Source organism: Botryllus schlosseri, chromosome 4 (assembly GCF_051294905.1).
Source record: "Botryllus schlosseri isolate E-star chromosome 4, Bs_hap1, whole genome shotgun sequence".
Taxonomy (NCBI): Eukaryota; Metazoa; Chordata; class Ascidiacea; order Stolidobranchia; family Styelidae; genus Botryllus; species Botryllus schlosseri.
The window spans coordinates 11,069,913-11,083,245 of NC_137239.1; the positions used below are offsets into that span (position 1 = coordinate 11,069,913).

At 40.5% G+C, this 13,333-nt stretch overlaps 1 protein-coding gene across 1 annotated transcript; it reads left to right on the plus strand.

Annotated features, from left to right (window-relative positions):
- The first annotated feature begins 12,044 nt into the window (after positions 1 to 12,044).
- On the plus strand, positions 12,045 to 13,333 carry LOC145437027 (uncharacterized). The gene is made up of 2 exons (XM_080314194.1): positions 12,045 to 12,987; positions 13,085 to 13,333. Exons 1-2 carry the CDS (start codon positions 12,801 to 12,803, stop codon positions 13,267 to 13,269), a joined length of 372 nt encoding a protein of 123 aa, XP_080170320.1. The 5' UTR covers positions 12,045 to 12,800; the 3' UTR covers positions 13,270 to 13,333.

Consider the following 13,333-nt stretch of genomic DNA (forward strand, 5'->3'; position numbering starts at 1 on the left):
TTATGAAACTTATGAAACTTATGGAAACTTATGAAACTTATGAAACTTATGAAAACTTATGAAAAGTTCTGAAAACATTGTCTCGGTATTCGATTCCAAATAGGGATTTTTAAATCGTGATTGCAATAATGGCAATCCAGATTTACATAGACCAGTGGTTGTCAAAATTTTCAACCTAGCAGCACCCCTAATTGGAAAATAGTCATCGACACCATAGCACAGTGGTTATCGATCTTTTTTGGCTAACAGCACACTGTAAACTACCGGAAGATTTGACAGCACCGATAGACACACGGAGGTGATCTCTGACGAAGCTTTTATACCTATTCGGTGACCGCGAGTAGGCCTTGACTTCTTGTACTATACGTATAACCATGCGGTAACTATAAGTGCCAGCACGCCTAACAAGATAATGGGGACTGTGCTGATTGCAATATGAATTTATAAACTTGAACATCGACGACACTTCATTTCTTGATGGCAATTAGGAAGGCAATGAGGTTTTGAAAACCGCAATGTCTCGCAGGCGCCAGTATGTCTGCGATCAATCAACGCATCGTACAAAACTGGATTAACCCTTCTCGGCACGCGATACGTCTGGTAAACCGAGTTCGCGTGGATCTTAGTTGTTGGCATGACAGAAATTTTATTTTTACAAATAAACTTCACATCGAGACCGACGGATTATAATTTAGATTATTGATCGTTTTCTTTAGAATACAATTATTTTCAGCATAATTTCAAATTTTCGAATGGCATACTATAGTGTGGCTCGGCACCATGCTGATAGTGAACAATGAGTAAACTAATGTTGAAAACGTCTGGGTATGCAATGCTCTACTCTGCAATTGCATATGTTTGCTGCACCGAGGTTCGAGATTCACGTATTATTGCTACGATAGTATCTCGCTGGTGGGAGGGGCAAGGTATCGACAAGTCAGTCGTAACGCATCCACGCTCGTGATCTTTTATTTCAATGTTCGACAAGAAGAATGCTTAGCGTGGATTATACTTGGCTAGTTCCCCTTTAGTTCGCTGAATATATTCACAACTCCACCGCTGCAAAACGAATAGGTTGTGAATTCGAGTCAGGCTGAGGTCGAGTCCAGTATTCCTACCCAAGTGTTTTGGGTTTATGTAGGCGTGGACTCGTCGTACGATCCGAGTAAGCGCTGTCTTGCGACGGCCCCGAACCATAATAGTCGGCGTATGAGGAACCATAATAAGGAAGTGTATTCTATCTACATATAATTTTTAAAATCATAATAATTGGGAACGATAAGTAACAACATATTCAAACGTCACATATGAGTGTCTCACGACTTCATGAGTATTTTCAATAATATCGCGAACCGAAAAAGTTGTCATAAAGCATAGTTTATGCAAATACTTGAGTGGCATTGACGTCGACTATTATTTCCAAGATACCAATTCAGCGTCAATCAGCAAACGCGACTGTGTAGCAATCTTCATATGCTAACGCGTGACCCAATTTGATTGCCGCGCGGTGAAAGTCCAAGATTGTGCAAATGTGCAATGTGCACAATATCTCAGATGCGCTGGGAGGCGTCTCATTGTTTTTATGTACTCTCTGTTCTTCACAACAGATTAAATAAAAATGCTAACTCTCCGGAAGAAGCTTTAATTCTTCCACAATTACGAACAATTTTTATGTAAATGGCAATGTTAACTTAGGAGAATACCAGATACTCTTATCCCGACATAATTGTCTACTTAGAGCGAAATGCTAGTAATCTCTAATTTATTTCTGATATTTTTCAATGCTTTACAATTTTGAATCTAATCTACTTCTGGTTTTCCGGAAAATACTACTGAACTGTATAGTCCGAAACGAACCGAGGTTGTTGTACAGACAGTTGTCATTCTCGTGCTTATAACAAAGAGCTCTGACTTGTTATAAACTGAACTTATCTCAATTTCCACAACTGGTCGTGAAAATTATACGAGTTATCCAACTTCACACTGACAGCGCCCACGGTTTTCACTTGGCATCCGAAATAAATTTAAGCAAAGTAAAGGTGAATTAGTCCAGTATAATTCACGGTAATAAATTTTTTCTTTCCAGTCAGGTTTATAATATAGGATGAAGCGGGTGCGGACGGTTTCAACTAAAATTCATTGATTTTTTTTGGCTTGTATTCATTATGTAATTGCGATTGTTGCTTTATGTTTGTTGCAATGTTTTTTTAATTCTCTACTAGCTACTGACAATTACCCCTGACGTGTTTCAGCCGAAAATAATCGGGTTCACTTCAATAGGAAGATATTCCTAAATTGTATATTGAACGGCTCTTCATCCAAGAGCTCTTTATCTTCATAAGTTTCCATAAGTTTCATAAGTTTTCATAAGTTTTCATAAGTTCCCATAAGTTTCCATAAGTTTCATAAGTTTTCATAAGTTTTCATAAGTTTCATAAGTTTCATAAGTTTCATAAGTTTAATAGGTTTTCATAAGTTTCATAAGTTTCCATAAGTTTCATAAGTTTCATAAGTTTTCATAAGTTTTCATAAGTTTACATAAGTTTCATAAGTTTCATAAGTTTTCATAAGTTTCATAAGTTTCCATAAGTGTCATAAGTTTCCTAGCACAAAATAAAGGCACCCCCAACCCGCTACCTAAAATAGATTCACCGATGTCCTACTTTCGTGAAATCATACTGCATGGTTACTCCGTATATAGACTGAGCGAGAAGCGCGATTGGAGGATTAAACTACTTCTACTTTACAAACTGAAAATAGCGAAAAGTACGTAAGTAAATCACAAAATATTACGAAGTAGAAGTAGCGAAAATCAGATTTACTTGAGTAAGTAGCAGAAGTAGAGTAAAACTACTTGAGTACTGCGAAAAAGTAGAAGTACTTCGTTACTGACCACCTCTGCATTTACTCGGTAGAAGCAAGTGACATATGCTGATAATACGTGTAAATGCATTACCAGTGTCGGTCACTGCACGCATTGCTTCATATATGGCCCTAGAAAAATAATGTTCTTCAACTTTGCAACGGCATGAACATTTCAGGTGATCAGCGTATAAGCGTTAGTTGAAGGCTTCGTCTTCACAAGTCGTGGGTTTCCTGCCATTGCCATCGCCATTGTACCTCAAGTGGCGAATATTTTATGGTAATACGTCTTCATATCACTGGGTATTTCCTAGTCGAATATCAGGTATTATGTTATATTTATTTACTTTTGTATCGCAAGATCGAACTAAGTGTATTTGAGGACGTGGAAGTTTTAAACGCATACTCATTATGGTTTTGTGTAGTGTCGGTCTATGTAAGCTTCAGCATAGATAGAATCAGGATGAACATCAGAGAGGGGGTGGGTCAAAAACTTTGCAACAACCTAGCTTCGCAGACATATTGCGACAAACTAAACTACTGATGTTTCGACGTTCACGTTCAAAACATTAACGGAAGACGTCTTTGGTTTTGAGCAGTTGTTCATTAGACATCACTGGTCTGATATATAAGAAATCATGGTTATATGAATGTATATACAATCGTGAGACCCGATGCTGTTGTTTCCAAAAGTGACCTTAGCCATTGTATTAAATAATGGTATTGACATAATACACTGTTAGTATCATGTACATTGTATAAGTTCGTTACGAGGGGCCCCTCCATCTAGCTCAGGGTGGACAAACTAGGGCCCAAGGCACCGTTTCGTGAGGCTCACGAAAGCCTTAAGAAAATATAATTCGCACTAAAATGTAATTATGGCAGTGACTTGACTGATTTTTTTTTAAATATATTTTACAATGGCAAGGATAATTTATAATCTTAATACTATACCTATTTTACCAGTCAAAATGACATAATTCGGATCACGAGTGCGTGCTTGAGGTAAATCTAAAGTATAATCAATAAATATACGAACATACTTTAATCACAGATTCAAACTTAAATCCATCGATATTTCCTCGGACACTAGACAATTGAATAAAAAGATGACGTTTAAGCTACTAATCTCAATTTAATATAGTGCGGCCCGCATATGGATTTAGATGTTGAATGCGCTTAAAAGTTTGCCCCCTCTGATCTAGATACTGTGAGATCGACGACAAAGGTTCCTTTGAGGATCGAATCTCTGAATTATCAAACTGTTCACGTACCGACAACGAACATTATATCCCATTGGGTTCTAAAAGTTTCGAGCGCGGACCCCTGAATTCATTTTGGTGGTTGCGAGGACTGCGTGAGTAGTATAGTAGATCTCTCGTGATGCGCCATTGTGGCTTATGGGCCCGCTCGCACGTCGCCGTGAAAACTCGTGTTGGCATATCGCGCTTTTAGACCCCCCTTCCGCTCGCACATCGCCATTGGTTCTTATGGGTGCGCTCGCATGTCGCACTTTCGGGTATAGGCATCTCTCGCACATCGCCGTGAAAACTCGTGTTGGCATATCGCGCTTTTAGACCCCCCTTCCGCTCGCACATCGCCATGTGTTCTTATGGATGCGTCGGCATATCGTACTTTCGGGTATAGGCATCTCTCGCACATCGCATGGAAAACTCGTGGTGGCACATCGCCCTTTCGGGTAAAGGCATCTCTCGCACGTCGTACTTTCGCATGTCGTGCTTTCGCGTATAGGCTGTGTTGGTGACTCGCCATGTGTTCTTATGGGCGCGGTCGTGATTCGTACTTTCAGCCATCTCTCGTGCGGTGTTGAATATGCACGAGTCACCAACAATAACCGCACAAACGGAAACGCGGCTTGTTGTGAGGATTAAGTAGTGCGACCTATATTTCGAATGACCTGTGCGCTGAATTGTTTCACGGCCAACCGCTACTATCGATTATTACACTATTCCATTCAGCGCGAAATAGTTTGATCGTAAATTATGATATATGATGTCGTAGTTTAGTCGTGTCAAATGACCGATCGTGTTCTCTTTTCTCGCTATTGATTGCTACCTGAATAATACTTTCGGCTTATTCGCTGTTTCGCACCTACAGAATAGTCTGCTGTTCACAGTCACAACTTCATCGCGATAGCACAATTTTCACACCTCGAACAGTAGAACAACACCGCACTAACCCAGTTGTCGAATCACATAGGTCATACATTTTACGTGAAATGAAATATTGTATTGCGATATACAAATATGCAAACTATTCTTTCAATTCGACAAGTCTAGTTAACTGATCGATTTTCAATCTGCCGACACAGTTTTTAACACGAGTGAGTTGATATTTCTTCCCGGGTACGAGCGAGGCTTTGTTCCATTGATCCAAAACCACCTCGCCAGTATCATCCTTCAATGTAAAACTGTATAATTTCAACTCCGTTCCGGCGCCGGAATTGACCATCTTCTCCTCTCGAGAAACACAAGTAGCGGCGATCGAGACGTATTCATCTTTATTTCCGTATACCGATTCACAGGTCAATAATGGGTATTCTTCAGTCGTATGTCTCGATTTTCCATGTAGAGTTACTGACGAAGCCCGACCAAGTAATACAGCGGGTTTTCCAGTAAATTTATCAATTTGAACCCAACCGGATTTGACCATGAGTTTTTTTCGTTTGGCGAATGCTTTCTCAATGTTCCCGAACAAATCACGATTGAAACACGTGAAAGATATCTCTTCGTTATTGCCGTCGATGAATATACCTTTGAGATATTGGCTAACGCCACCTCTTTTGGGTGATGAGACGAATTTGACGCCGACGTGAAAATTTGAAGTTGCTCCGACTCGCATAGTGTTAATGATGCTGTTCGATGCCATATCGTTTGGTAAAGTGAGAGTCATCAGCAAACCCGCCGACATTTATAGAATTAGGTGCGTGGTATTGAGTGAGTTAACAGTCTTTGTATAATCCTGATGACCCGCGTGAATAGACTTGGATTGAAATAAAATTTACAGGAGTTCTGTAAGAAAGGATGCCGTTCACAAGTGACAAACGACACGAATGAATTTTCTTCTTACCCAGTCACTTATCAATGTACTGTAGTGAGTATTCAAGACGTCTGTTGCTAAATCTCTGTACGCCGCTAGGGTGCTTATGTCACTTTTCATCGCCGCAATGCTTATGACACTAAAAACCCCATTCCAGTCGATGCCGTATGATCGAATCGAGTTAACCAATGCGGTAAAATCACACTTTCGAACACGGTTCACGTTTTCTCCATGTACATAGAAATCTAGTACTCCGTGGATGAATTTTTCCGTTTCGCTCAATGTGGGGGTTGTCAAGTTATGATAATAGAGAAGGTAATTCTCAATAATCGCGCTAGTTGCCATAACGAGTATATGTAACTATCAACTGAAAAAGTAAACCATGAGAATGACACCACAATGTGTTAAAATGGTGAAATACACCACTCAGATTTCGAAAAAACAGATGTTGGCGGGTGCGTCTGACATGTGTGGCGCAATAAAAATCGGCCGTTGCGCTAAACAGGAAATTCACTAAAGCGCAGTGCGCTGTGCGATTTTGAAAAATCAGATATCTGTAGCGACGTTTTGATCTGTGACACACTAAATACGTCCGGTTCTGAAAGTCGGAAACGCGATCGGTTCTGAGGATTACGCAGTGTGCGTGCGGCCTATATTTCGAATGACCTGCGCACCGAATTATTTTCCATCCAACCGCGTGCTACTATCAAATTAAATCTATAAATAGCCAACACCCACGAGTCGATTGTTATACTTCGCTGTCGCAGACATAAACGTTGGTTGGAGCAGTTAGATTAATTATTATACAATGGCCGAGGTTCAGATAGATAATCTTGACAAATTTGGTTATGAACCAAATGCATTCGAATCGCAATTTGAAGAGAACGCGGATATCTTTGATGCGATTAATCCTGGTGATCTGATGACGCCGGATTTAAGAGTTGAATCCGCAGAACGCGACCTTACGGCAACGATCGAAATGCAGTCAAACTATACAGATATAGCGCGCCAGGCGTGGCTGAAGTCGGGTCAACTAACTAGAGAAAGCGCGATTAACGACCTCGCGAACTTGGTGACGATACCGTGTGTACCGACCGACGAGACAGCCGTTAGCAACGAATTACCGAATCCCGAGAAACCGTCGACTTCTGGGATGACGATACCACACCCCGCGGGGTCGCTATCGGTGACTGATACTCCTAAATCTGTATCAACCGGCAAGTCGATTCGAAAAAGAACAACAACGACGGGGGTGGGCATACCACCGGCTAAACAGCTTCGTAATGGGAAATCGAAAATTTTGAATCGTACCGAACCCAAACAGAAGGTTGGTAAGAAACCTGCGAAATCTAAAAGCGCGAGTGACGATGATTTTCGCGACGACGTGAAGGGAAAAAAGAAGCAGGAAGAAAAGTTATGTCAATACACAGTTGACAAGATGGTCACCTACCTCCAGACTATTGATGTTGTTAAGCCGCATTTAGGTTCAATACTATGCTATGTTGATTCGTTGACGGAGAAAAAAAATTTAACTGTCACAAAGCTCATGACTGACATCAAACGATTGCTTACTGTCAAGGGTCAGCGTTGGAGTCTTGATGAGATTCAGCCTGAATTAAATACCGCAACCGATGAGTACTTGCATCGACTTCTAGAAATTAGAACGAAATTGAAGTATAATTTGTGATTGTGCTGTATGATTTTCGTTGTTGTGTGTGTGTATTCTCAATTTCTGTTTACCGTTTCAGATTTTACATTAGAGCCATAAATCATAGCTTCTGAAATTCAACCACTAGTGGTGCTGGCGCTCGTGTAATCTCGAATCAGTGGTTTAGGTCTTTCTCTCCCGGTGTCGAGCGGTGAACAACGTGGCTTACTGTCTGGGTATATTCGATCGCGAATTGGTGGATAAGGAGTTAATTAGTAAGTTATTCGGTACGATTACTTTGATTTATGAACGTAATATGTTATTCGTTTATCCTACAGACAAAACAAGCGTCGGAATTGAAGTAAAGAATTACATAGGTGAGTTATTACTGTTCAGAACTAGTGAACATGATGTAATGATTTTGTTGTTGAACAGACAGAGCAACTCAAGTTGAACGCACGAGTCTACTGGTAAGTTATCTGCTATAACACAACGTTAGTGGACATAGATTGATGTGTTACTTGTTTTATTAAGCGTAAAGAATCGAAGACACCAACAAAGAAACTAGAATGTAAGTAAGACTAGTTTCATGTTCCCCAAGTGCTGAATTTGACCACGTGTTATTAATTTTACAGATGAGTCGACGCAGACGGAATCGTGTTCGCGAAGAACCGAATGCACCACCAGAGATTGGCGACAAACGCCAAGAAGTTGTAAATCAGAACTGGCAAGCGATAAAATCGTATGTAGTGAAAAAGACCAGTCATGTGTATAATATTCGAGTTATCGATCGTGAGCTAACGGATGTTTACCGCGATATCCAAGCGATATTTTTCTCCGAGTCACATACCTTTAAAGTGAACTACGCACATGCCTTCATTTTATATCACACTGAGACTCTGAGATTTCGTTATTTTCATGCGTCGGCGAATGTCGATAGTGTATTAGAAACACCGGCGCTAATTTCAACATTACCTGAATTCGATGAGTTTGTTGAATCTATACGCTTGGAAACCTCACTTGATTTGTTACAAAACTCTCGACCAGATACAAAGTCGCTACCAGTCTGTCTGACTAATGTACAGTTTTATGTATACCCCACGGGTCATTTACTGATTGGTTGTGCTGGTATTAAGCTACCGACATGGCTTACAAAATCGAAATGCATCTTGACAATGTTAAGTCGACCCAATCGACATCTGTACAAGGACAATCTGTGTGCTTTTCGTTGCATCGCCCACTCACTAGGCAAAGATGCAAAAGCATTAGCTCAACAATTCACTTCGGTTTATGGGGTCAATGTAGAATCTGGTGTAACTCTTGACATGTTGGACGATATCGAGGATTTGTTTAATGTTGCTATAACCGTGTACACCAAGACTGAGGGTAAAGCTAGCGCTCTCCGACGTAGTACGTTTGAAGGGAAACCTGTGTACCTACATTTAGAAGATCGCCATTTCTGTCTCATTACTGACTTGAGGCGGTATGTAGAGACCTATAAATGTGATGTTTGTCTACGATTGTTTAATCTGCAGCATGAATTGACCAGACACAAATGTACAACGGGTGTCGTTGAAGTGTTTCCGGGTGGCGTGTATACACCTCCTCTGAACATCTTTGAAAAGCTTGATTTAGAAGGGGTGTTTGTTCCTCACCAGCTTCGTTATTTCAAATACCGTATCGCGTTCGACATAGAGAGCATGTTTGAGAAGTGTGATATTCCAGATTCCTCCAAAACTTCATGGGAGTGCAAACATATTCCCATTTCTGTTAGCATATCATCTAATGTGGAAGGGTTCTTGGAACCGTATGTAATTGTCTCGAACGGTGACCCAAACGACTTGTGTGCGGAAATGGTTGATCATTTTCATGATATTCAAAGTGAGTCATTTAGGTTGTTACAGATGGAATATCAACACTACTTGGACATGCTCGAATGTAAAATTACCGAAATGAAGGCGCTCGACCCAGCCGAGAGAAAAATACCTCTTGAACGTTTACAAGAGGAGTTCATGCGATATTTAAAACAAATCCCTGTTTTGTCGTTCAATGGTGGTCGGTATGACTTGAACTGTCTCAAAGAGTACTTGATGGGTTTACTCGTCGATGAAAATCTGAGTGTATTGAAGCGCGGTAACAACTTCCTCTCGTTGACAACTAACAGACTTAAATTTTTGGACATTGTAAATTACTTGGCACCCGGGTTCTCGTACGATGCTTATTTGAAAGCCTTCAAATGTAGCGCCGCTAAAGGTCATTTTCCGTATGAGTTTCTGACTAGTTTGGAAAAGTTGGATTATACGAGTCTACCTAGCCACGATGAGTTTTACAGCTCGCTAAAAGGTCGTAATATATCCACAGCTGAATATGAAAACTGTTTGAAGGTTTGGAACGATAACAAAATGACGACTTTACGTGATTATCTCAAATGGTACAACGCAATCGATACTCATTACTTCATTGAGGGGTTAGAAAAACAATTTCAATCTTTCAAAAGTCAATTCAGTGTGGATATATTCAAAGAAGCTGTCTCCCTACCTGGGGTTGTATCGAGACATCTTTTCAATAGCATTCCGCGCGATTTCACCTTGTTCAATGATAAACACCAGGATCTGGTTTCGCTATTCAGAGACAATTTAGTGGGCGGACCGTCGGTCATTTTTCATCGATATCAAAAACAGGGTGAAACTCGAATCAAAGAATTTTTTTATAAGGAAAACGCTCAGATTACCCAACATGTAACAGGGCTGGACAGCAATTCGTTATACCTTTTTGCTTTGAGTGAACCTAGTCCAACTGGTTTCCCGGTACATTGGCAACCACTTGATGCTGAGTGTACTAAATTCAAACCTGTAAAGACCGCACCGAAATGGGGGGAGACAGCAGCTCAATGGCTAAACTGGTATTCGTATATCAATAATGTACATGTCCACCATGGTTTGAATGGACCTGAAATCCGCGTAGGAGCTCGTAATTATCCTGCTGATGGGTTCTATCGTAATTCAGCTGGTCAAGGGGTAATCTTGTCTTTTCTTGGATGTCATTTCCATGCACATCAGTGCAGATTTGGCTGTGATGATTTGGAACGTCGAGAACGGACTAAACGTGTTCATGATTATTACAAAAGCCTCAATTATCAAGTCATATGTAAATGGGAATGCGACTGGCGCACGGAGAAACGGGAAAATCCCGATATTGTGCGATATCTTAATGGTATTCAACCACAATTGACTCGAACCAAGTCTGTCACCGCACAAAAATTGATGGAGATGGTAATGACTGGTACATTCTTCGGATGTTTATCAGTTGATATTTTTACGCCAAAACATTTGCAAAGGAAGTTTGTTGAACTATGTCCGATATTCAAAAATACGATGGTGTCTCGCGAGCATTTGTCAGGTCACATGAAACAGTTCGCCATTGATCGCAAATTACTCACCAAACCCACGCGCATGTTGGTTGCTTCATACTGGGGCAAGAAAATCTTGTTGACCTCTGACTTAATCAAGTGGTATGTAGAGCACGGGTTGATTATATCAAAAATTCACGAAGCGGTCGAATTCACCAAAAAGACATGTTTTGACAACTTTGCGAAAAATGTCTCAGACTGTCGACGGGCTGGGGACCGTGACCCTAACCTAGAGATTATTGCCCTGACACAAAAATTAGCCGGAAACAGCAGCTATGGCCGGGTCTTGATGAATCCACGTAAATTCAAACGAACCTCCTACTGTGATAAAAGTGAATTGGATGTCAATGTTGAGGATCGCTTTTTTGTGAAATATGATGAATTGAACGCTGATCTATTTGAAGTAACGAAGCGACCTAAAACGATCAAGTGGGGTAACTGTATTCAAGTGGGGTTCTGGGTTTATAACAATGCTAAGCTCAAGATGCTCTCGTTTTTTTATGACTGCTTGTGTAAATATTTCCGCGACGAGTGCTTCATGCTATTAATGATGGTCACGGACTCTCTCTATCTTTCGCATTCAGCCTCATTCGATGATATCCTTATCCCCGAGAAAAGAGATGAATTTTATGTGGAATACGAGAACTGGTTTCCACGCTATTTTTGTGACGAACACCGAGCTGAGTTTTTGGTTGATCCGGTTTCTTTTGACCGATCGAGACAGTGTTGCAAAGACACGTATGCCTATTACCTTCGTCAACCGGGTTTGATGAAAGTGGAGTACGAAGGTGGTACATCTTTCTGCGGTCTCCAATCCAAAAATTACTTTTGTGATGGTCCAAAGAAAAAATTGGCTTCCAAAGGTCTCCAGAAATCCAACCCAGTCGATTTCGAAACTTTTCTGGGTGTCTTGACATCTAGGCAATCTGTCGGGGGAGTGAACAAGGGGTTTCGCTGCAGAGATAGGGGTGTCTATACGTACAAACAACAGCGTAAAACATTTTCCTATTTCTATGCCAAACGCCGAGTGCTCGAGGATGGTGTGTCAACCCTACCATTAAATGTGTAATTGTATATTTTGTGTGTTATTGCATTTTATTTGTATATTCTGTGTGTTTGATTTTATTTTGATTTACTTGTATTTATTACGTGCTAATGTGTCATTTGTTTTCCAGATGGATAACGCTATTTCATATATTGAGTCAGTAATGTCAGAATTATATTTAAATAGTTTGCACAAAGAGACGCTTGAACTGGAGCAGGAATTAACACAGCTCTCGATTCACGGTACCGACGACAACTCACAAGACCGCACGATACCCGATCGATCCAAGGCGCGCCGTCGGGAACTAGACGAGAAATGGACCCGTGTCCGAAGTGTCTGCATAGAAGCGCTACTTCAACTACAATTTCCTGATCGAAAGACACCGAGTGATAACCACATCCTATTAAACAGAGCAAAGCTGACAAATTATGTGGTCTTGGGAAAAAATTGTTCGTGGATACCGCTTTTCGATCACGAAGAGAGACAAGCCTACTTGAGAACCCGCAAGCGACATCGAAAATTCCAATTTTTCCTTGATCAACATAGAGTCGCAAACAGTTTGAAACGAACTCGTTCTGACTCTGACAGTAGCGATGCTACAACCGATGATTTTTGCAAACATGATTCCCTTGGTCATTGTGAACATAATCTTGTGGTGAACACTGATAGTTTTAGGTGAAACTTTGTTTACAATCTGTGGGTGTTTTCGAAATGTCAACTTGTAACTAAAACGTTTTAGTAATAATATTTCCTGAAATCTGTGTCTTGTTTTACAGATGGCTAGTGATTACATAATATCTGTTCTGGAACAAGCAGGTCTGACTCAGTTACACGAAAAGACACTTGTACAACGCCGCGATCATGTACACTTCGTGGAGCTGTATTTGAATCGAGAGATATCGCATGAATTATACGAACAACGCGTGTCGAGACAACATAAAGATTTGAAAGAGTGTTCCAAGGGTGAGGTCTATAGTTGTTATAGAAACACTGTTAGATTTTAAAGCGCTATGAATCCTCTCTTATTATGAATCCTCTTATGTGATTTATTATTTTGCAGATTGGGATCAGCTGCTTGATGACCTGAATAAAGCGTTCGTAACACTACAACTTCCACTGACGAAATTACGAGGGACAGATGAAGATATCATAACCCGGGGGAAATTGTTAAATCGGACTCTACTGGGATTATATATTCCACTAGAACAAGATGACTACAACAGTGGATATTCCCAACCTTGTTGATATATAAACAAATGCACTTTATCGAGTTTTCAATAAACAATAAATGATGGAATTGATCCACCCA